This window comes from Garra rufa, chromosome 25, assembly GCF_049309525.1.
Source record: "Garra rufa chromosome 25, GarRuf1.0, whole genome shotgun sequence".
Lineage (NCBI taxonomy): Eukaryota > Metazoa > Chordata > Actinopteri > Cypriniformes > Cyprinidae > Garra > Garra rufa.
Window position 1 is genome coordinate 14692965 of NC_133385.1, and position 25977 is coordinate 14718941.

The 25977-nt window shown below is 36.0% G+C and overlaps 1 protein-coding gene across 1 annotated transcript in view; it reads left to right on the plus strand.

Moving 5' to 3' along the window:
* agbl1 (AGBL carboxypeptidase 1) overlaps positions 1-25977 on the plus strand; it is a 194507-nt gene that overhangs the window by 69732 nt on the left and 98798 nt on the right. The window contains exons 11-17 of the mRNA XM_073831593.1: positions 2338-2708; positions 9227-9310; positions 11635-11727; positions 12168-12316; positions 15240-15327; positions 15468-15597; positions 17476-17629. Coding sequence (XP_073687694.1) covers positions 2338-2708; positions 9227-9310; positions 11635-11727; positions 12168-12316; positions 15240-15327; positions 15468-15597; positions 17476-17629 — 1069 coding nt within the window. The remainder of the gene's footprint in view (positions 1-2337; positions 2709-9226; positions 9311-11634; positions 11728-12167; positions 12317-15239; positions 15328-15467; positions 15598-17475; positions 17630-25977) is intronic.

The following is a 25977-nucleotide window of genomic DNA, read 5'->3' on the forward strand; positions in this document are numbered from 1 at the left end:
AGGCCTATGATTAATCAGTTGCAAATAGAAACACAAAACCAGTCCTAAATGGAAGAAAAGAAGGTGACAAAAAGATGGAATCCAATATTAGGTGATAATATAGCATAATGAGAGATTTATAAGCAGTTGTTTGGAGTCTGGTCATTTTTGACCGGGAACATCAAAGGTGTGACAAGAATCCGAACACAACCAAAGGGTTAAAAAAATTCCTAGCTCTTCCAATCTTTATAATGGCAATGAATGGGTGTTAAGATTCTGAAGTCCAATAAAGTGCGTCCATCCATCCATCATAAAAAGTACTTCAAAAGGCTCAGAAGAATTGATTAAGGCCTTCTGAATCAAATCGACGCATTTGTGCAAGAAAAAAATCCATATTTAATATCCACTAACTGTCGTACACACATTCACGAGAGAGTTGCATTCCAGCGGATGACGTAGGATGTAGGCGTAGTGTAAGCTTAGGTGCGAATATGTAAGTTTTTTTTTTTTTTTTTGTCTCCTTTTGGCTTATATTGAAATCCTCCAGCATTTTTTTCTTTATAAATCGTTGTTTTGTACTTCTAATTCGTGACCTTTTTTTGTTTTTGTTTTGCTCTCTCCACTGTGCTTCCGCATTCAGCACTTCCACGTTCACTTAAATCATCCGCTCTCAGTTTGCGGAAGCTAGCTATTATGGTTTATAAAGATTTAAATATGGATATTTTTCTTACACAAATGCATCGTTTCGCTTCAGAAGGCCTTTATTAACCTCTAGATCCACAAGGAGCACTTTTTATGATGGATGGATTCACTTAATTGGACTTCAAAATCTCAGCATTAACTTGTTAACTTCTAGATCATCTGAAAGAAGAATTTTCATTTTTGCGTGAGCTATCCCTTTAAGTACACTTTCCAGAATTGTTCATGCCTTATTTGACAACTCAAATCAGATCCTGTGCATTTGAAAACTTATTAGCCACTAATATCCATTCTGAATTGAATTTGACAGCTGCTTAAAACTTCCCTAAATGTGTCACATTTGCACTAATTTATCTGTTATTTTACACGATGATTTCGAAAAAACGTCAGGCATGCTTAGCTTTTAATGGTCGGTGGATTGTGTAATTGAATTGACCTCAAACAGATTCGTTCGTTCCCTTTGCGAATTACATCTCTGCTTTTTCCCTCTCAACCACTTGTAGGAACAACCGAGCACACGTTCCCAGAGTCCCACTCCCAGAGCTCATCAAAAGTGCTGTTGTAGTTGCCTGTATCAAGTTCTGATTAAAATAAGTCTTTGAAAAAAAAAAAAACATATTTGTGCTGCTACATTGTTTTAGTGGTATTTGTGGTTTTGAAAATAGAATATGACAAAGCGAGCCCCCTGAGATGCAATATACAACCTCAAACCCGAGACGTTTTTATACAGCAAAGGTTCATTTATATTAATGCATCCCCTGCTATTGGTATTCATTGAAGTTGTGGCATCTTTGTGCTTACACATATTTTTAGGAGTGAGAAAAGTTAAATCTAAATGCAGTGAAATAGCAGAGAGTGCAGTACTAAAGTTTTGTATCTAACAAATTCACTTTGATGGTATACAGTTTATGTGCACAGCGGTGAAGATCAGAGCAAACATGGGGCGGCGTTCAGAAACCAAGATCTTCCTTAGGGAGGTGAGCGCAGATGATGGAGGCTTTTATCGGTGCGATGTGTGCAAAATTTTCCCTCAGTCAGCACATTATGTCTATCGTGTTTCTTGGTTTCTTCTCACATTCACCTTTGGGAAGAGCCACAGCCCCCCCCCCCCCCGCAAAATTTATGGAAATGCACGAAGCGTGAGTTTAAATTGTTATTTGGTTGCTCTTAAAGCAGCCAGGGCCCTTGGCTATTTTGATACAGTTCATTTTATGCCTGTCAAAGACTGAAATTGGACGACCCTATTTGCTGTCAGTATCACCCTTTTGAAGTCAATAGAAAGCTGGAAGTGATGTGCACCACTTTGGGCTGCATCCTCAAAACAATTCCTTATCCTTTTTTAGCTTTCCTCGCTCAATAGTCTCTAAAAAAATGCTTTCATTTCCTTCACAGTTTATTTTGGGTTGTTATTCGTTCAATACAGCACTGAGCGTTTGCTGGTGCCAAGGGGAAAACAGGATATCTTGTGGGTGATTTTTACTGTAATCGCACTTTGTCTCCTTTTTGGCGTTTTTCTCTTACACCTTTGATTTGAGAGTTGCTGATGTGGCCGAAAGAATAGAAAGCTGGCATCTGTGGATGCTCTTGAATTTTTTCCCCCTGTAAATCAACATTAGCTTTGCAGTTTCTCACTTACACTTGGACAATTTTGTCTTCCAGGATTTGGACTCCAGCTCTGAGATCGATGAAAGCTCAGATGATGACAGCACTCTGGAGGGAGACTTGAGCGACCAGAGAAGCTCTGAGCTGCCCTCTGACCGAGGTGAAAACCACCTTCAGACGAGTGACTTCCATAAGCATTACCTCAACTGCTCCAGGAAGGGGCAAGTAGGCCACTCTAGTATGGTGGACAGGCTTCTGGAGAAGTATGGGATCTGCATTCCCAATCACGATCCACGTCTCTACGCTGCTACCGCAGCCAATACAAAGTCTATTGCTGGATACTCCATCCTAGCCTTCCCTGACTTCTGGGGACACCTGCCCCCACAAGAGCAAGAGCCCATGGCTAAAAGACCACCACATGTACAGAGGTGAGAAATCATGCTTTTCATTTTAATTTTGTCCCGCCCAAAGAATAGGGTGGATGAGTTGTCTAACATAGAGGTTCTAACAAGTGGTTCTCAACTCAAGGGGCGAGCCAACACGGTTTCAAAATTGCTTTGCGTACGAAAGGAACAAAACACATGCGCTGACCCAAAAGTATGAAAAAAAAACATATATTTTACATATACCTTGCAGAATCTGCAAAATGGTTATTATTTTACCAAAATAGGAGAGACCATACAAATTGCACGTTATTTCTTATTTATCACTGACCTGAATAAGATATTTCACATAGAAGATATTTACATATAGTCCACAAAAGAAAATAATAATTGAATTTATAAAAATTACCCAATTCAAAAGTTTACATACACTTGATTCTTAACACTGTGTTGTTACCTGAATTATCCAAAGCTGTGTTATTTTTTATTTTATTTTTTTGTTCAGTGATAGTTGTTCATGAGTCCCTTGTTTTGTCCTTAAACTGCCTGCTGTTCTACAGAAAAATCCTTCTGGTCCCACAAATTCTTTGCTTTTTTTAGCATTTTTGTGTATTTGAACTCTTTTTAACAGTGATTTTAAGCTCCATCTTTTCACAGGACAACTGGGGGACTCATATGCAGCTATTACTGAAAGTTCAAACTCTCACTGAAACACAAAGCATTAAAAGCTGGGGGGTGAAAACTTTTGAATTTGAAGATTAGAGTAAATTAAACTTATTTTGTATTCTGGGAAATATTAAAAGTATCTTCTGTAGCTTCTGAAGGGCAGTACACTAAATAAAAAATATACATATATATGATATTTAGGCAGAATAAGGGAAACGTACACATCTTCATTCTGTTCAAAAGTTTACACCCCTGGCTTTTAATGCATCGTTATTTCCTTCTGAAGCCTCAGTGAGCATTTGAACCTTCTGTAATAAATCCTCAGTGTGAAAAAATGGATCTCAAAATCATACAGTTGTAACGGAGGCCAGCTAGTAGGTGCTGTGCAGGTAAACCTCACTCCCCGATCTCAAGAGACGCACTAGCGACAGACGCTAGAGGTTGCAGCCTTTAGCCTCCTTGTTAGTGCGTCCGCCTCTCGTGCTGGAGACCTGGGTTCGAGACCTGCTCGGAGCTGGTGCGGTAGGACCCGGGTGTGAGGGGTTACACAGTCATTGTTGGAAATGGTTTAAATACAGAGAGGTTCGAGGTTCGTTTAAATACGGAGAGGTTCGAGACCTGCTCGGTAGGACCCGGGTGTGAGGGGTTACATTGGTGCCGTGACCCGGACGGGAGTGAGGTTTAGGGGGTGAGTGTAACGGAGCCCACCTAGTAGGTGCTGTGCAGGTAAACCTCACTCCCCAATCTCAAGAGACGGACTAGCGACAGACGCTAGAGGTTGCAGCCTTTAGCCTCCTTGTTAGTGCGTCCGCCTCTCGTGCTGGAGACCTGGGTTCGAGACCTGCTCGGAGCTGGTGCGGTAGGACCCGGGTGTGAGGGGTTACACAGTCATTGTTGGAAATGGTTCAAATACACAAAAATGCTGAAAGACCAAATAATTTTTGGGACCTGAAGGATTTTACTGTTCAGGACAAACACTAAATTTAAAGAAAATAAACATAGCTGTGAATCATTCAGGTTAAGAATTAAGCGTATGTAAAAGGGCTTTTTTTAAATAAATTCAACTATTATTTACTCTTGTGGACTAAATGTCCTATGTGAAATATCAGTATTAAATAAAAAATAACATACATTTTGTATGATCCCTATTATTTCGGTAAGACACTTTGCAGAATCTATGACTGACGGCTGAAGGTCTGGAATTCATGGCAGCTTTCATTGGCCAAGGCCCGCCCATAAGACCGTTTGATCGCCATGTCAAACAACCAATCACAGTTCGTTTCGTTCAGCGTCACTTTTCTGTGCGTGGAAATGCCCCCACAACAACAGACTCGCGTGCAACAAGTTAGTCGCTGAAATAACCAGCATTGAAAGATAACGAAGAAGAGGGAGAACAAGCAGTAAGTCAGTAATTTATTCGCAAACGTTGCAAATGTGTATAACAACAATGGCGTCTGCATAAGCACCTTTTAGCAAAACGCCCAGTAAAATCACTCTGCGCTTTGTTTCCCGGCGGACCGAAAATAAACGCGACACTCGCGTCTCCCGGAAATCCAGTCAAATTCAACGAATCAGATGACGACTTCGACATTCCTGAAGTGTTTCCAGTTGTGTACCATATGCATCAGACGTTCAGCAACGTTGTAAATGTACTCTTGGTGTTTTATTCCCTTAAAACCATGAAAAAAATAATTTTGTATCAGAAACCAAGAATTACCAAGTGACAGAAAAAATTGTGCCAGAATATTAGAACGAATTGTTATTGCAATAACAATTATGATTCAACATCAAGGAGCTCTCCGTTCACCTGTGATCGCATTTAATATTCAGTATTAAAAGATTTAAAGAGACATTCGCTTTGAGAGACATATCTGGGGAATGGCGGAGTGGAATTACTCAAGTGTTTTGTTGCTTGTAAAAACTGTGCCATTACAGACTGCAACAAGAAAAACAACAGAAAGCTGTTTGATTCCATAAAGACGCTTTCAAACCCTCCCCATAGATGCTTTAATTTGTGCTTTAGTTTTCGTCTTGGGTTTTACACAAATATTACAGCAGTTTCCAACCTTTTAGCAGCTTGTGTTACATCTGCATGCTGAGATTGCCAGAAAAGAACAATGCAAATATTAGACTTCATTTATAAGCTGATTTGTCTCTAAATAAGGTCATGTGGATGCAATCTAAGGCCTATTCTCCATCCTTACTTACACATCGCCATATGCAAATGATTGTAAACATCAGCACTGAGTCATTAAACTCACTGTAAGTACAAATGAAATCCATTAAAATATTCCTCTCTGAGTTAAACTCTCTCGCCTTAAGTGAGTCGTTCGGCTTTCGCTGGTTGCTTTGCTCTACAGACACCCAAAGACTCTTTTCTACTGAGGAAAAGCCCTTAAATCTATATCTAATTATGGTAGCCCCCTTCGGAAGACTTGTTTTTGCCGAAAACTTTCTTCAATGTGCAAAGGAGAGATTAAAGGAAATTTATTTCAGTCATTTCTGTAGTTTATTGTGTTTCCTCAAGGGTAAGATAAGTTTATATGTGTTATTTTGGTGTCATTTTAACTCAAAAATACTCACAGTCTGTGACATTTTCAAAAAAAAAGTGACAGTTTTAATTCTACATATTGCTTCCTACTCCAACATTGACTTTAGATAAATCTGAAACATTTTCGTTTGACATCCTGAAATGTTCATTTAAAAAAAAAATCATCTTTAAAACATGTCTAACACGTCATTTTGATAATATTTCCAAGAAAATGGTTCGTCATATTTTTTTTTAACATTAATAGAGAACGAAATGCTTGTTTATGTCTTATTGTTTTATAGTTCTTTCCATGAAGTAAACATTTTGATGAAAGCACATTCGGTTTATAGCCAGCCACGGCGGACTGTTAACTTTGTTTTTGCTCATTCATTCAACCCCATTATCATCTAAAATTTGCTCTCGGGATTGGAGCGTCCACACAGATTGTTTGTTTTTTTTTTTCTCCACGCATTTTGCATTGTGCTTATTCGCATTGGGAGAAAGGCCTTATTATTATTGTTCATCTGTGACAAAGAAATAATGCACACAAACAACCAAGAAAATTAGCCAATTAGCATCATACAGGGCAAAAAAGATGAGACACCATAGGTTTGGTTTGGAAATGGCATCGTCCAAACAGAATTGGGAGCGACCGCCATTATCAGCACTTTAGTAACCGTTTGCATATTATTTCGCCAGACCGCTTGATACGTGTAATGTTGGAAGAGCTGATAGCTTTGCTTATTAGTCATTTGTTAAAGTAATATCTAATGATTATAATGTCACACCCTTTGTTATATATTCTGTGCGCATTGTTTACTACAAGAGCAGCTCCCTCTGCAGGCGAGACAATTATCCTGCCACAAACAATAAAGCTAATAAAACTAACTACTAAGAATACTCTCTCTAATATTGTCAATATGAATGTGAAAGAAGACCGAGGCTTCAACATGACAAAACTAGGTCTGTGTAAAGTCATTATTCACCGATAATCTTCTCTCTCTCTTCTAATCTCTCTCTATTCCTTCCTTCTCTGCGGTTTTAACAAGTAGAGAGCACCATTTACTGAACACTAGAACAGACTAGTCCATAGTATCCCATAGGAAATTACTGGTTATCACTGTAGTTAATACTACATTATGATAGTATAGTAAATACTATAATATATTAGAGTATATTACATTATTACTTCAGTTTACTAGAGTAAAAACTAAAAAATATAGTATAGTAAAAAAAATGTTACTACAGTGTATGAACTCACTATAGGTGATAATAGAGAATGCTGTAGTATAAATTAACAAAGTGTAGTAAATACTATAGCATACAGGCCCGGTTTTACAGACAGGGCTTAGACTAAGCCAGGATTAGGCCATAGTTCAATTAGGACATTTAAGTAATTTTTATAAACATGCTTAGAACATTACTGGTGTGCATCTTGAAACAGAACAAAGGCACTGATATATTTTAAGATCAATCAGTGCAATTTTGTTTCAGCTCTGACTTACATTTTAGTCTAGGACTAGGCTTAAGCCTTGTCTGTGAAACCGGGGGACAGTGTACTACAATTGACTACAGTTTACAAACTCACTATATGTAAAAATAGAGTATGTAAATTAACAAAGTGTAGTAGATACTATAATATAAAACACTGTACTACTATTTACTACAGTTTATGACTTCACTGCAGTTACTACAGTATGCTATGGTATAAATTAACAAAGTGTAGTAAATACTATAATATACTGCAGTGTACTACAGTTTACTATAGTAAATAGTAAAGTTTACTACAGTATTTACTACAGTTTGTGAATTCACTATAGTTAATACTACAGTATACTGTGGTATAAATTAACAAAGTGTAGTAAATACTATAATATACTGCAGTTTACTATGGTTTACTATAGTAAATAGTAAAGTTTACAACAGTATTTACTACAGTTATGAATTCACTATAGTTAAAACTACAGTATACTGTGGTATAAATTAACAAAGTGTAGTAAATACTATAATATACTGCAGCGTACTACAGTTTACTACAGTAAATAGTAAAGTTTACAAGTAAATAGTAAAGTTTACAACTGTATTTACTACAGTTTATGAATTCACTGCAGTTAATACTACAGTATACTGTGATATAAATTAAAGTGTAGTAAATACTATAATATACTGCAGTTTACTATGGTTTACTATAGTAAATAGTAAAGTTTACTACAGTATTTACTACAGTTTATGAATTCACTATAGTTAAAACTACAGTATGCTGTGGTATAAATTAACAAAGTGTAGTAAATACTATAATATACTGCAGCGTACTGCAGTTTACTATAGTAAATAGTAAAGCTTACAAGTAAATAGTAAAGTTTACAACAGTATTTACTACAGTTTATGAATTCACTGCAGTTAATACTACAGTATACTGTGATATAAATTAAAGTGTAGTAAATACCATAATATACTGCAGTTTACTATGGTTTACTATAGTAAATAGTAAAGTTTACTACAGTATTTACTACAGTTTATGAATTCACTATAGTTAAAACTACAGTATGCTGTGGTATAAATTAACAAAGTGTAGTAAATACTATAATATACTGCAGTGTACTGCAGTTTACTATAGTAAATAGTAAAGTTTACAAGTAAATAGTAAAGTTTACAACAGTATTTACAACAGTTTATGAATTTACTGCAGTTAATACTACAGTATGCTGTGGTATAAATTAACAAAGTGTAGTAAATACTATAATATACTAAGTGCCCTACAATTTACTACAGATTAGTATAGTAAATATTGAAGTTTACTAGAGTATTTACTTCAGTTTACAAATTCACTATAGTTAATACTACACTATGCTATATTATAAATTAACAAAGTGTAGTAAATAGTATAATATGCTACAGCGTACTACAATTTACTAGGTTCCTATAGTAAATACTAAAGTTTACTACAGTATTTGCTACAGTATATGAATTCACAATAGTTGCAATGCAGTGTGCTGTAGCATAAATTAATGAAGTAAAGTAAATACTACAATACACTACAATGTACTATAATTTATTACAGTTTACTATAGTAAATACTACAGTTTACTACAGTCTTTTTCATGTGTGTGGAAACAAAAGCTGTGGTTTACTATAACGTATTACAGTGTACTACAATTTACTACAGTTTACTGTAGTAAATACTAATGTTTACTGCAGTCTTTACAACAGTTTATGAATTCACCATAGTTATTGTTGTATAAACGAACAAAGTGTAGTATACTACAATTTATTGCAGTTTATTAAAGTAAATACTAAAGTTTATTACAGTATTTACTACAAATTATAGTTATCTTTAAGTTTTAATTTGTTTATTTAAATGTTTCAGAAAGAAAGTTTTCGAAGACATCCGGCGTCTCATCTGTCCAGAGGACATCATCAACAAGGTTGTTTTTGACATGGACGATCCCAGGTAAACACACTGCCGTTTGTTTCTGATAAAGCATTTTCATCAGATCTTCACATCAGTGGCATAAAAACCATTTAGATGCTATGCTGATAAATTAAGTCCATTAACTGCTTCTGATGGAGCTTAATGGATCTTTCTGGATGCACACTGAATTGATACTACGGTAGGAACTGGAACGTGAAAGATCTTTTTAAGTCTTTTTCTCCCAAGTTCTTTTTAAAAGCTCTAAAATTGCAGCAATTACAATAAAACCTTGAAAAGGGTAATCGTGGTAAAAAAAAATAGCTTTCTAAGAACGATCTAATTTGCTCTTGGTTTTGATCTTCCTCAGCTTGTGCATGTTTACCCAGTCAAGCTTGGTTTGACGTGGCCGCCGCTGTCAGGGGCATTCTGGGTGATAAACCCCTGAATGGACAGTGTCTCTCTGCCAGCCTAGATGCTGATGGACAGCTTGTCGTCTGTAGCTGCTGTTTACAGTCATGTAGTTTGTGGGTTGCAGCAGGTTAGCGATACAGAGCCGTGTGCCTCCATCATGTGGACGGTGTTCTGCACTCATCTTCTGTCATTTGCAGTGTGACTGGAATTTATTAATGCAAACAGTGCAGAATGAATGATTTAGCAAGAATCGTGGTTAGTAGTGTGAATCAATATGTAGGACAAGTATGGTGATAATTCACTTGTTTGTTAAGCTAATGTGACAGTATGGTGGAGTGGAACATGCTCAATCAGCACAGCTGTCCAAAATGTGTCTCTCTCTTTCTCTCTTCTGTTCTTTTCTGCTTGCTTTTCTGTGTGTTAGACTTCTCCAGTCAATGTCACTTGTCCTTTCTCTTCCTTTCTTGTTTCTCCTCTGTCTTTCTCCGACCCATCCCATTTTCTTTTTTTCTCATTTCTGTCCTATCCTATAATTCTTTCTTTCTTTGGTTCCTGTTTTCCCCCCTTTTTTCTTCCTTCTTATTTTCCCTTTCCATTCTCCTTTCTTTTGCCTTCCTGTCTTTCCTTTTCCTTCCTTTCTTCCACCCTGTCTATTCCTTTTCCTCCCTCCCTCCCTCCTTCCTTCCTTCCTTCCTTCCTTCCTTCCCTCCCTCCTCCCTTCGTTCCTTTGTCTTTCATTTTCCTTCCTTCCTTCCTTCCTTCCTTCCTTCCTTTCTTTCCCATCTTTCCCTTTCCTTCCTTTCTTCTTTCCTTTACCTTTCTTCCTTAATTTCTTCCTTTGTCTTTCCCTTCCTCCTCCCTTCATTCTTTTGTCTTTTCTTTTCCTTCCTGTCTTTCCTTTTCCTTCCTTCCTTTTCCTTTCCTGCTTTTCCTTTTCTTCCTGCCTTCTTCCTTCATTCCTTCCTTCATTCCTTCCTTCTTCTTCCCTTTTCATTCCTTCCTTCTTTCATGTCTTTTCCTTTTCCTTCCATCTATCCTGTCTTTTCCTTTTCCTTTCTTCCATCCTGTTTTTTTCTTTTCCTTCCATTCTTCCTTCATCCATTCCTCCTTCCTTCCTTCCATTCTTCCTCTTTTCTTTCTTCTTTTTCCTTTCTCCTTTTCTTTTTCTTTTCCTTCCTCTATTCCTTTTCCTGCCTTTCTTTCTTCATTCCTTTTCCTTCCTCTTTCTTTTTCATTCCTTTTTCTATCCTGTTTTTTTCCTTTCCTTCCTTCCTCTTTTCCTTTTCTTCTCCTTCCTCCATTCCTTTTCCTTCCTTCCCTCCCTCCCTCTCTCCTTCATTCCTCTTCCCTTTTCATTCCTTCCATCTTTCATGTTTCCTTCCTTCCTTCCTTCCTCTTTTTATTTTCCTTCCTTCCATCCTTCCTCTTTTCATTTCCCTTCCTCCTTTTATTTTTCTTTCATCCTTCCTTCCTTCCTTCCTTCCTTGCTTCATTCCTTTTCCTTCGTCTTTCTTTTTCATTCCTTCTTTTCTTCCTCCTTCTTTTCCTTCTCCTTCCTCTTTTCCTTTTCCTTCCTTCCCTCCTTCCTTCCTTTTCTTTCCTCTTTCTTTTCATTCCTTCCTTTCCTCCATCCTGTTTTTTCCATTTTCCTTCCTTCCTCTTTTCCTTTCCTTCTCCTTCCTTCATTCCTTTTCCTTGCCCTTTTCCTTCCTTCCCTCCCTTGTTCCTTCCTTCCTTCCTTCCTTCCTTCCTTCCTTCCTTCCTTCCTTCCTTCCTTCCTGTCTTTCCTTTTCCTTCCACGCTGTCTTTTCCTCTTCCTTCTCATTCCTTTTCCTTCTTGTCTTTGCTTTTTTCTTACTTCCTTATTCCTGTCTTCCTCCTTTTCTTCATCTCTTTCTTTTTTCGTTCTTTCATTCTTTCTTTCTTTCTTTTCTTTTCTTTTTTTTTCACAGTCCACAGTGTTCCCCCGATATGTGTCCCGGTTCCCTTCGGTTCTTCTCTAAATTTGAGAGCGGGAACCTGCGAAAAGCCATTCAAGTCCGCAGGTGAGACTCTGCATTACAATACCACGCACGTACACAAGCGCACACACGCAAACATGTACTGCAGACAGCTCGCCGAGTGCCCTTGGGCCTCATTTGTAGTGCATTCGCAATCACACTCTCTCTCTCTCTCTCTCTCTCTCTCTCTCGTTCTTATGTTTCCACTCTTTCAGCAAGCTTGTCTCGTCAACGCATGCAAGATCAAATCAAAGACGCTGTCTACAGAGCAGTTCCGATGCGCTTAAATAAAAGAGCCGACGTTATATTTTTCCAAATGAAATGTGGCAGCGTAACAACAGATAGGGATGGAGTGAGAGATTTCTCTCTGTCATTTATGTAACACGTTTCTCAGTCTCTCTCTCTCATTACATCTCTCCTATTCTCTCTTACGCCCACTTTGTCTGATTTTCTCCTGTCTGTCTCTCTTTCGCACTCTCTCTTAGTCATGAATATGATTTGATTCTCAATGCTGATGTCAACTCCTCTGCAAACTGTCAATGGTTCTATTTTGAAGTCAGCGGCATGGTGGCCGGCGTGCCTTATCGGTTCAACATCATCAATTGTGAGAAAGGAAACAGCCAGTATAACTACGGTAAGCCATACAGTAACAACTCCCACAGAGCCATGTCATTTACACATTTAGGACAAAAAAAAAAGTTTTGTTTTACTTGTAATAAATATTAATTGAATTGATCCAATGTTCTACTTGTGTAAATAATGTGTTTGTTACATACAGGTTATAAGATCTATTTTTAGCACTGCCTACCATGTTCTATGATTGTTCTAGATAGCATTGATTTTGACACAGCCATCTTCTCTCAAAAGAAATACTTTTCCCCACCGGTACCACACACCCAACTTAAGAAGACGCCACAGTGGTAGCAGCTAAATCATATCTTACCCTCACATTGCTCTCAGACACAGCGGTGGGCCCAAGCAGCTCTTAAATCTGACACCAGCCGTATATCCCAGAAAAATACAGTGCTCCGGCATTTCTGAGTTCCTCCCCCGATAAAGCGTTTTCAATGGCCCTTGACTGCCTTTTCTTCATTTTGGTGTGCAGCTGGGCATTATAAGAGACTCGTGCTGCCCTGAAGTCAGTGTTTTATGTCTCTATATTAAATGAGATGTCCTTTACTGTTGACCTTATTTGAGTTTGAGTAAAACTTACTCCCAACAAACATCTACTTTGAAGGAATGCATTTCAGAGCACTCTGTCAACCTCTATTCCTGTGGGAGTTAAAGTTTTGGAGAAATGCAGTGTTCAGCATATTGGTTTTAACTAACGTTTCATTGAAAACTGAAGATTTAGTGATTTTAGCTTGCCTCATACAGTATGGTTGAAATATTTTGAATTGAATTTAAAGGATTAGTTCACTTCTAGAATTAAAATTTCCTGATGGTTTGCTCACCCCAGTGTCATCCAAGATGTTCATGTCTTTTTTTTTTTTCAGTCGAAAGAAATTAAGGTTTTTGATGAAAACATTCATTTCTCCATATAGTGGACTTCAATGGGAGGTAACAGGTTGAAGGTCTAGATTGCAGTTTCAATGCAGCTTCAAAGGGCTCTAACCAATCCCAGCCGAGGAATAGGGTTCTTATTTAGTGAAACAATTCGTCATTTAAAAAATAAAAATAAAAAATATATTGTGGCGGGAGGAGCAAACGACAGACACAGTGGGTGTGGCGTCAGGCCTCGGAGAGGCTTTTATTAAACATAATCAAATAAAACAAGTCTCCAAAGGGGTAAAAAGTGTCCAAAGTAAAAAGGGGATCTGGTGTCCTCGAGTGCTGGGGGGGTTCCGTGAAGGAGGGGCAGTGTTCAGTAGGAAGGGGTCCAGGCAAGGGGCGGAGTCCGGCGGCCGCACGCGTTCCCCACCGAGGTCCAGGGCGAAAGGGGCGGCGGCTTCTCTGGCTGCGACGTCCTCCTCTGCCTAAGCGGTACTGTCGAGGGATTAAACGACCCGGCATCCTTCCCCGTCGGCCGTAACGTCTGTGCGGTCATCGTCCGGACCGCGGGTCCGGCAGCTCGTCTTCCTGTCAGCACTGGTTCCCTCTTCACCCCTTCCTGGACCCACGAGGACACCAGCGTGCATGCACGGGGGAGAGACCGGTCTCCTGAGGAGAGGCGCGCTCGGCATTTAAACAGCGGCGGTGATGAGGCTTCATTCAATTCACGTGCTCCTCATCACACGCCGCCAGCCCGGGATGTTTTCGCGCCCCTCCTCTCCCATACGGCGAATAAGGGACGGGGTGGTGATGATAATTGGGGGGAGGCAGCCGACTCATCACAATATATTTACTTTTTAAAACAAAAATGCTTGTCTTGCACTAGCTCGACTTATAATCACATTGGGAAGGTCACACATGGTTAGTTCTTCGTCTGAGTATTACAGTTTTAAAAGATAGGGTAGGGCGAAAAACGAATCAAATTTTATACTCTACACTGTAAAAAGTTTTTACCAGTTTCAACTTAAAAATGTAAGCTGCCTTAAAATTTTAAGTTGAATCAACTTAAAACTACTATTCATTTCAACTCATGACAATAAAATTAGTTAAAAGGACTTGTAGGCTACTTTAAACTTTTAATGCAGCTGCTAAACTTAAGTTTTTAAGTTAAAACTGGTAAAAACTACAGTGTAACTTCAAAATCATCAAGCATGGTTGTTTTACCTTTTTTTGCAATCACTGGGTCAGTAGCTCCGCCTACATCATGCGTGACCTTTCCGATGCGACTATCTATTTTTTGTTTTTAGAAAATGATCAGTCGTTTTGCTATCGTTTTGAATCATAACTGTGTGGTTGTGGGATGTTTTCAGGCATGCAGCCTGTGCTGTATTCTGTGAGGGAGGCGCTGGAGGGCAAACCACACTGGGTGCACTTTTAAAGTATTAGTTAACTTCTAGAATTAAAATTTCCCGATAGTTTACTCACCCCGATGTCATCCAAGATGTTCATGTCTTTCTTTTTTTAGTCGAACGAAATTAAGTTTTTTGATGAAAACATTCCAGGATTTTTCTCCATATAGTGGACTTCAATGGGAGCTAACAGGTTGAAGGTCTAAATTGCAGTTTCGGTGCAGCTTCAAAGGGCTCTAACCAATCCCAGACGAGGAATAAGGGTCTTATTTTGTGAAACAATTTGTCATTTAAAAAAAAAAAAAAAAAATATATATATATATATACTTTTTATCCACAAATGCTTGTCTTGCACTAGCTCGACTTCACGCATTACGTACATTGGAAAGGTCACACATGGTTAGTTCTTCGTCTGTGTACTACATATTTAAAAGATAGGTAGGTAGGTAGGACGAAAAACTAATCAAATTTTCTCCTCTAACTTCAAAATCATCGGGCATGGTTGTTTTACCTTTTTTTGTAATCACTGGGTCAGTAGTTCCGCCTACATCATGCGTGACCTTTCCGAGGCGACTATCTATTTTTTGTTTTTAGAGAATGATCAATCGTTTTGCTATCGTTTTGAATCATAACTGTATGTTTGTGGGATGTTTTCAGGCATGCAGCCTGTGCTGTATTCTGTGAAGGAGGCGCTGGAGGGCAAACCACACTGGGTGCGAACAGGCTCTGAGATCTGCTATTACAGGTACCTCACTTTCTTATTTCACTTCAGCTCTTCACATTTCTTCACTTTGCCTCACTTTACCTCACCTTTTCTCTATGCAATCTATTCTTTATTTAAGATATATCGTGTATAGCATCTAATTGTGGTTTTGACTTTCACAGAAATCACTTCTGCCCTAAAAGAGGTCAAAAATCTTCTTTCTACACACTGACCTTCACGGTGACCTTTCGCCATGAAGATGATGTGTGCTACTTGGCCTACCACTACCCTTATACCTACACCACCCTTCAGGTACTTGACATGACCTACTTTGTATGAATATAAGGGTCGGATGTGACACTTATCTCCTGAATCTTTATCTCCTATTAAGATATTTAGGTGCTGAATGTCAATGTAATGTTTTAAAAATCGTGGTTCTACAAGTATTCTGCTGTGCAAAGGCAAAAGGCCATGACTTCGTTTTTGTCCGAAAATGAGTTATTGATATTTTTGGGACATTCAAAATAATGTGGATAAGTATCTTGAGTCAATATTGTTGTTGTTGTTTTTTTTATTTGAGAAAATAATGGATTGTCCTAACACTAACTAAGAAAAAGCCAAGGAGAAACCAAGGTAGAACATTGTATAACATTAGTTACGATGGGTTACGTGGCAAGTTGCTATGCCAGCCTGGAGTTACATGGTATTCTGCCTTTGTTTTACTGCCCATTAAAGTCTGCCACGTTTAAATTACGGTGTAACTTGTGTACTTTCATACATCTGTCACTGAAGCACTTCATTAGCCAATGAATTGAATAGATTGCGGTCTACCAAACCGCTCCATATAACAAAGCACTGTAAACAAGCAAAGACTAGATAACTTGGGAGCAATAAGCAATCATCTTTTAATTTTGTATTTCTTTTTATAATGCAGATTATTCAATCCACAACTTGTCCTTTTAGGTTAGACTATTAATTTGATGTAAAAAGCGATTCAGCTATGTCTGTATTTGTCTGGTTATTACGGTCAGAAAAATAAATAATACAGACACATATGTGACCCTGGACTACAAAACCAGTCATAAGGTTCAATTTTACAAAACTGGGATGTATACATCATATGAAAGTTCAATAAATAAGCTTTCTATTGATGTATGGTTTGTTAGGATAGGACAATATTTGGCCGAGATACATCTATTTGAAAATCTGGAATCTGAGGTTGCAAAAAAACCAAAATACTGAGAAAATCACCTTTAAAGTTCTCCAAATTAAGTTTTTTACAATGCATATAACTAATCAAAAATTACATTTTGATGTATTTACAGTAGGAATTTTACAAAAAATCTTCATGGAACATACTTTACATAATTTCCTAATGATTTTTGGCATAAAAGAAAAATCAATAATTTTGACCCATTCAAAGTATTTTTGGCTATTGCTACAAATATACCCCAGCGACTTAAGACTGGTTTTGTGGTCCAGGGTCACATATGTGCTATATATTATAGTCTACGAGATAGCCCATGATCACTAAATTTTATACAGGTGTTTTTTGTAGGGCAGTATTATGATTTGATATTGCAGTTCAGTGTGTCTTTTTTAACACTAGACCATGGGGAAAAGTTGAATCTGTACACAATGTTTAAGACAAATTTTCAAAAACAGTTCATCACATCACTTTCTGATTTTAATTTTAGGATAATAATAATAGTTTTCTTTTTTTTTTGAGAGAGAGAGAGAGCATTTCGCAACACGCTCTTAGAGTTTTTCTGCAAACCTCCACCTCCCCAGCTCCACCTGTATAGATCTGCTACGGGTTACTATTAATGCTATTTGTGCAGCAGCAATATATCTTAAATGTCTACACATTTATTTTGTGAATTTTGTTATAAAATTAACAGAATTTGAAAGCTAACAAAGCAAAAGTAACAAAGAAATTTGTAATTATTGGAGGGTAGATCAACTAAAAATAATGTTTAGTGTAAATTTTGTTCACACATTAACTAAAAACAGACTAAAAGATCTCGGTTCTTCAAAATGAAGACTTACTAAAACTGAAAAATTGATATTGTCAAGTCAGCCATAGCAACCACACAGCTGAGATATTTGCCTGTTGTTGCTTATTCACATGAATTAAATAGCGCTAATAAAGCATCAACATTTTGGTCAATGATTACAATTGTTTTCCAGACCCATTTGAAGATGCTGGAGAAGTCCGTAGACCCTCGGAAAGTTTTCTTTAGGCAACAAAACCTCTGCGACACGCTGGCGGGAAACTCCTGCTCCTTAGTCACGATCACAGCCTGCCCCACTTCTAGAGCCTGGAAACATCTGCACCAGCTGCGTAAGTCTGATACTAAAACTCGCAATGAGTCAGATTTATACTCTTGTGTGTCGACACACCTGTGAACTGAGCGTCTGATGCTGCTTGGGGTTTGTATTTAGCAGTGAAGCTGTGTATGTGCGTTTATGAGTGTGTGCTCGTACAGTCTGGCAGATCTTCAAGGCGCTTGGAGCATCTGAGCTTTGACACCTCCTGTCAGAGGAGGAGTTGAGGAGCTTCAGTGTGGGTGGGTGGGTGGATGTATGTGGGGAGGACACTGTTAGATGGGATGACAGTGTTTGACTCACTACCTGAAGCACATGTTATGCTAGAAGACAAAAAAGAAATGTTAAAAGAGCTAGGAGAGCACATGTGGATTGAGAGGAAGTCAGTGGGACTCTTTCTTGTTGGTAGTTGCTTCAAAGGCAACATGGAATCAGAATGTAGCGTTTTTACTTTTATTATATATATATAACTATATATATATAACACTTGTGTTATAGTATGATTTGTCAGTCTATGTTATTTAAAACATTTTTGTTTTTGTAATATTCAATATTACATTGTCCATAGAAACACATTTTCTTTTGTGATGACATAACCAAGGGTTATACATTTAACCAATACTATAATTATTAATATTTTTGAAACACACCTTTTATTGAAAGGCAAAAAGACAATAAATAAATATATAAATTACAAAAATATTATTTATTTATTTAATTATCCAGTTTGCAAAAATTAAATCAATATAAAATAAAATGTATTCAATTTATTTATTTATTAATTTGACTGTGAGGATCCAATTTGCAAAAGCAAAATCAATACAAAATAATATTTATTTATGTATTTATTTACCTATGTTTTGTATTTGTTGTCACTCAGAGCATCTGAACATCATTTTTTAAATGACATACCTTAATCATACAAAAATTATATTTTTTCATTTATTTGTTGTTGTGTTTAATTTTTATTTTATAAAATAAAAAAATAAAATATAAATATTTTATAGAATTATATATTATTTAATTGGAATTAATTTGAGTTTCTTTTAGTTTTTTCTTTTATTAATTTTGTTATTAATTTAGTATGATTTTTATTTATTTTCTTCAACAAAAATACCTTTATTTATTTATTTATTTATTTAGAGACTGAGGATCCAAACTTTTTTTTTATTAGCAAAAAATAAATCAATGCAAAATAATATTTTTTTATTTGTATTTGTTGTCACACATTTTTATGTATTTTTTAAATACTTAAATCCTGCAAAACTTTTATTTATAATTTATTTGTTGTATGTTCAATTTAAAATTTGTTTTTAGTTTGATTTTAAAAAAATGTGACCCTCAGCATCTAAATGATTTATTTATATCTAATAAAATTACGTTATTAACCGGTATTTTTTCTAGAAAACCGTTTTCGGAACGTATTGTTTAATGAGGAACGCAAGAACAGAAACGTTATAATATCGATTCTGCTCGGAATGAACCGTTGGATTTTTTTTTTTTTTCGTTTTTTTTTTTTCGTTTTTAAGCCCTGATCTGAACATTTTTTTTTTTAAATTAGATTAGATTATACAAAACTACAAATATTTATTTGTAATTTTATATGTTGTGTTTAATTTTTATTTTGTTTTTAATTTAATTTAAATTTGTTTCTTTTAGTGACCTGGAGCATCTAAATATGATTTATTTCTAAATTTTATTTATTTAATATGGTTTTTATTTATTGTCTCCAAGGCACTTGTGTATTTTATTTTATTTTATAAACAACTTTTTAATGTATTTTTAAGGCATATAATGCATCTTTTTTCCCTAAAAAAAATTAATACATAAATTGATTGTTTGTCTTTTTGCCTTTCCTACATAAATCCAGCTGTAAACAGTCACTCAGTCATCCGTGTGCAGTGAAGGAAAGGAAAGGAAGGGAAGGGAGGTGAAGTGAGGCCAAGTATGGTGACCCATACTAGGAAATTGTGCTCTGCATTTAACCCATCCAAGTGCACACACACAGTAGTGAACACACACACACCGTGAACACACACCCGGAGCAGTGGGCAGCCATTGCTGCGGCGCCCGGGGAGCAGTTGGGGGTTTGGTGCCTTGCTCAAGGGACTCACCTCAGTCACGGTATTGAGGGTGAAGAGAGTGCTGGTTATTCACTCCCCCCACCTACAATCCCTGCCGGACCTGAGACTCGAACCTGCAACCTTTGGGTTACAGATCACATTAAGCACATTTATTAAGCATCTAGCAAAAACACTTGGCGGTGGTTCCTGTCTTAAATCGGTACTCATATCCGCTCTTGCATAAGTGCTGACAGGTGTGTGACTGTCAGCTGCAGGTGAAGCAGCAGAGATAGATGTCTCAGACTGAAAGAAGATCTAGAGGGACACGCTAGAACATGCTGACCCAGCTGTGGGCCATTTCCACTGGGTAGCGCGGTGCTCACCAAACCCTTGTCTCCTGATTAATATGGAGGCGAGACATCTGCAGCGTGCTCCCCATAGACCGAGGCAGAGCATCTGGCTCGGCTGGGGGTGGAGGGACGGCCCGTTCCGATCAGCCGATTGCTGACAGTCCCCCAAGACACTCCGACATACTGCAAAGTGACCTGCTGACAATTCCCAATGACTGTCGTACACAGTGACCTGTTCGCTAACTTGGAACTTGTGCCACTGATGAAAGACTGCCAGTCATTAGCTCATTTAAATTAGATATGGATGAGCTCTGTGTGTGTCTATGTGTGTGTGAGAACGCAATAGCCTATGTTAGCGTAATGAAATCACATAATGAATGCACACATATGGACTCTCTTCAGGAATTTGGTTGCTAATGAAATCAGTGACATGGAAATGACTTCTCATCATTTTAATTCAGGCACTGTTTTAGTTGTTTTAACAGCATTGGACTTTTAAATATGAAATCTAGACTACTAACTGCTGGTTTAAAGCTTAGAAGAGCCAGGACGTTTTTTAATATAACTATGATACTATTTGTCTGAATGAACAAAGTCATATACACCTAGGATGACTTGAGGGTGAGTAAATCATGGGGTAATCTTCATTTTTGAGTGAACTATCCCTGTAAGCTGTATTTTATAAAAGGCCAAATCATCAGGATGCTGCTATGAAATAAGTTCTAGTACAGTTCTGTCCAAACATGTGTAGTCTACCAAATTTGAAGAAATAGTTTTCCCATCAGCTGACACACAGTAGTGTTGTGACAGCCGCTGCAGCAATAAAACACAGCCTCACCGCAGTCAACAGCATCCAGCGAGACTCACGTGGCTCTGTGTAAACATTAAGCCTGAAACACACACACTCACACATGCAGGGCACCTCATCCATCTGTCATCGTCCTGCTGAGTGTGTCGTCCCAGCTGACACCATGCCGAAACATCACAGTGCATTTCATTAATCTGAACATACGTGCAAAAAAACACTCCTCCAACAGGAAGAGGCTGTGTAAGTCAATCAGACCTGCTAGTAGATGAATTGATTTCAGATTGTATAAGGATCCTTCTACAATGTGAGGCCTTTTGTGTCTCTCATATGCATATAAGTGAAAAGATTTTACAAAAAAATCTATTTTGTTCTAAGATCTCATTAATGGCAGCATTATCTATCGTTCGTTCGTTTGTTTGTTTGTTTGTTCGTTCGTTCTGCCTGTCTAACATTTGTTTGTTTGTTTGTTTGTTCTCTTTCATTCTGACATCTCATGTTTGAATGAAAAATTATCTTCGTTCTTTGTCTATCTATTGTTTGTTTGTTCAATCTCTTTCATTCTGACATCTCACATTTTAAAGGCAAAATTATAGTTTGTTTGTTTGTATGTTAGTTCATTTTGTCTGTCTGTTGTCCATTCATTAATTTGTTCTGTCTGTCTATTCATTCTGTCTGTCTGTCTATCTATTGTTTGTTTGTGATCATCATTCTGAAATCTCATTTGAAGGCAAAATTATCTTTCGTTCATTCGTTCATTCTCTCTTTCGTTCTGACATCTCATATTTAAAGGCAAAAAAAATCTTTCATTTGTTTGTTCGTTTGTTCTGTCTGTGTATCTATCTGTTATTTGTTTGTTTTGTTTGTTTTTTTCTATCTCTTTGTCATTCTGACATCCCATATTTAAAAGCAGAATTATAGCCTATCATTCATTCATTCATTTGGTCTGTCTGTCTATCATTCGTTTGTTTGTTCATTCAATCTTTTTATTCTGACATCTTGTTTGAAGGCAAAATTATCTTTTGTTCATTCGTTCTGTCTGTCTATCGTTTGTTTGTTCGTTCAGTCTCTTTCATTCTGACATCTTGTTTGAAGGCAAAATTATCTTTTGTTCATTCGTTCTGTCTGTCTATCGTTTGTTTGTTCGTTCAGTCTCTTTCATTCTGACATCTTGTTTGAAGGCAAAATTATCTTTTGTTCATTCGTTCTGTCTGTCTATCGTTTGTTCGTTCAATCTCCTTTATTTTGACATCTCATTTGAAGGCAAAAATATAATTATTTGATTCGTTCGGGTCTGTCTTTCTAACATTTATTTGCTTGTTCTATCTTTTTTTTTATCTGAAATCTCATATTTAAAGGCAAACATATAATTAGTTCTGTCTGTCTATCATTTGTTCGTTTTTCCGTTCTCTTTCGTTCTGACATCTCATATTTAAAGGCAAAATGATCATTTGTTCATTTGGTCTTTCTGTCTGTCTATAGTTTGTTCGGCCTGTCTGTCTCTCTATTGTTTGTTCTGTTTCTCTTTTGTGCTGTCGCGACCTCGAGAGGCTGAGGGACAGAATGACAGAATCTCATATTTGATGGCAAAATTATTGTTTGTTCATTTGTTATTTCGTTCTGTCTGTCTGTTGTTTGTTCGTTCTGTCTGTCTGTTTACCTGTCTATTTGTTCGCTCTATCTCTCTTTCATTTTCAGATTTTATATTTGAAGGCAAAATTATCGTTTGTTCATTTGTTTGTTAGTTCGGACTGTCTATTCTTTGTTTGTTCATTCATTCTATCTGTCTATCGTTCTGTCCGTCTGTCTCAATCTCTTTTTCGTTCTGACATCTCATATTTGAAGGCAAAATTATCTTTCGTTCATTCGTTCTGTCTGTCTGTGTATCGTTTGTTTGTTCGTTCCCTCTCTTTCGTTCTGACATCTAACATTTGAAGGCAAAATTACCTTTCGCTTTTTCGTTCGTTTGTTCTGTCTATCTGTCTATCGTTTGTTTCGTTTTATCTCTTTTTCGTTCTGACATTCCATATCGGAAGGCACAATTATTGTTTGTTTGTTCCTTCGTTTGTTCATTCATTCATTCTGTCTGTCTATCATTTGTTTGTTTGTTCATTCTATCTCTTTCGTTCTGACATCTCATATTTAAAGGCAAAATTATGGTTTGTTCATGTGTTTGTTTGTTAGTTCGGTCTGTCTATTCATTTGTTCATTAATTCTATCTTTCTATTTGTTCTGACATCTCATATTTGAAGTCAAAATTCGTTTATTTGTTCTGTCTGTCTATCGTTTGTTTGTCCGTTCTCTCTCTTTCATTCTGACATCTCATATTTGAAGGCAAAATTATTGTTTGTTTGTTCATTCTGTCTGTCTGTCTTTTGTTGTTTGTTTGGTCTGTCTGTCTACTGTTTGTTCGTTATATCTCTCTTTCATTCTGACATCTCATATTTGAAGGCAAAATGATCTTTCGTTCATTCATTCTGTCTGTCTATCATTTGTTTGTTCGTTCTCTCTCTTTCATTCTGACACCTCATATTTGAAGGCAAAATTATTGTTTGTTTGTTCATTTGGTCTGTCTGTCTGTCTTTTGTTTGTTCATTCAGTCTGTCTGTTTGTCTGTCTATTGTTTGTTCGTTTTATTTCTCTTTCAGTCTGACATTTCATATTTAAAGGCAAAATTATCTTCGTTCATTCGTTCTGTCTGTCTATTGTTTGTTTGTTCGTTCTCTCTCTTTCATTCTGACATCTCATATTTGAAGGCAAAATTATTGTTTGTTCGTTTGTTCATTCATTCAGTCTGTCTGTCTGTCTGTCTGTCTTTTGTTTGTTTGTTCAGTCTGTCTGCCTATTGTTTGTTCGTTCTATCTCCCATTCGTTCTGACATCTCATATTTGAAGGCAAAATTATATCACAGCATGCATTGATATCTTTTAACATAAGATAGTGCAGTGCAATTTATTAACAGTTAAATACATTGTCTTTGTGTGTGTTTGTTTAAAATTCATATATTTGTTTGAAAAAAATAATAAAAAGCACAGGGTATTATTAAATGCCCTTTAAGCTATTTAAAATTAACATACGGTTATGAGTTTAACCCTGTCCATCTGAAGTGTACACATACGGCAGCAATCTGTGGCAAAATGCTGCAACTCTGACATTTGCCTGTCTGAGGGTTACACCTTAATTAGCACATGGGGCTTTAGCAGCGTTAGGACATGAGCTTTGCCTTTACACATAGTGGGATTTTCATAATCACTTTACAATTTCTCTCAGATGCAGGACTTACGCGAACCCCCGTCTGCAGCATTATTGAATTAAAGGCCTCAGATATGATTAACTGTAATCATGGTGCCCCACATCAATCACCACAAACAAATTAAGCCACTTTATAAGCCATCAGTGATTATGAGGTGGTGCAGGGTCACGGCTTGTTTCTGGGCATGTAAAAGAGAAAGCGACTGGACATTGTTGTGGACTGACACGTCAGACGAGCCGTAGCTTCTGTTTAGTATTAAAGTTGTGCAGCTGACCAGTAGAACAACATGGATTAAAGTGGCAGCAATTGAACCGGATGAACTTAACAGCTTAATTTGCAGTTGGTATTTGCAAAACTCTCACAGACTTCTAATTAAACAAATCCCTTTGATTAGCTGTACCTGTAAACAACACCAGCTTACATTACATTTGCACTTCCATGCTATTTCTTACAAAATAGGGTGTGAAAATGTCTTGCAGCACTCCCTAAGTAACAAATATGTCACGTTATATAAAGAAAGCCATTTTAGTTGGCTGTTATTTGTGTGAGCTGCCTTAAGGTGTATATCACTTCACTAAACAGACAGGTTGTAATTTTTGGGAATTATGTATTTGGGACATTTGGTGTGCTATGCAAGAAATGAAACGTTTTATATTAAGGACTATTTTTATAGAGAGAAAGAGCGAGAAACACCCTGGAAATATCTAGGAATTGTAAAATTATGAATTCCAAGCCTAGAAAGGTCATGCAAATGAATAAAATGAATAAATAATAATATTAAATAGTGGAAGAGTGCAGGAAATTCTTAAAGTATAATTTTCTGTTATACATTTTACCAATGAATGAAAACAAAACAACAACAAAATAAATAAATAAATAAAACAAATTCAATAAAATAAAATAAATTTAATTTAAATTGCATTTAGCATAAATTATTATTATTATTTATTATTATTATTATTATTATTATTATTATTATTATTATTTTTATAAGGAATATATTTATATTCCCTATAAAAAGGGAAATATCCAGAAATTGTAAAAATGTAATTTCTAAGCCTAGAAAGGTCATGTAAATTAATCAAAATAATTTAAAAATAAAGATATTAGTGAAAAAGTATTACAATTATATATTATTTAACAATAAATGAAAACAAAACAAATAAATAAACGTAATAAAAACAAAATAAATTTAATAAAATTAAAATAATAAAATACAAATAAATGTAATTTAAATTGCATTTAGCATAAATGTATAATTATTATTGTAAGGAATATTTTTATATTACCCTGAAAAAATATATAAAGGTCATGTAAATTATTACAATTTATTAATAAAAAAAAGAAGAAAAAAAGTGAAAGAGTCCACAAAATTCTTAAAGTATAATTTTCCGTTATACATTTTAACAATAAACTAAAATAAACAAAAAATAAATAAATAAAATTAATTATATAAAATAAGAATAAGTAATAAAATTAGAATAAAATATATTTATTTTAAATTGCATTTAGCATAAATGTATTATTATTATTATTATTATTATTATTATTGGATATTTTTATAATCCCCTAAAACAAAAAACAAACAAAAATATGTCCAGGAATTGTAAAATTGTGATTTCCAAGCATAGAAAGGTCATGTAAATTAGGAAAATGAAATAAAGAAATTAGTGGAAGAGTCCAGGAAATTATTAAAGAACACATTTCTGTTTAAATTAAATCTTAAATTATGTTGAAATTAAGTTAAATTTAATTTAATTTAATTTGATACAAATAAAGTAAAATTAAAATTAAATTAAAATTATATTTACCATAAATGTATTATTATTATTATTATTATTATTATTATTATTATTATTGTAAGAAATAAATTAAATTTAAATTTTTTCCCCT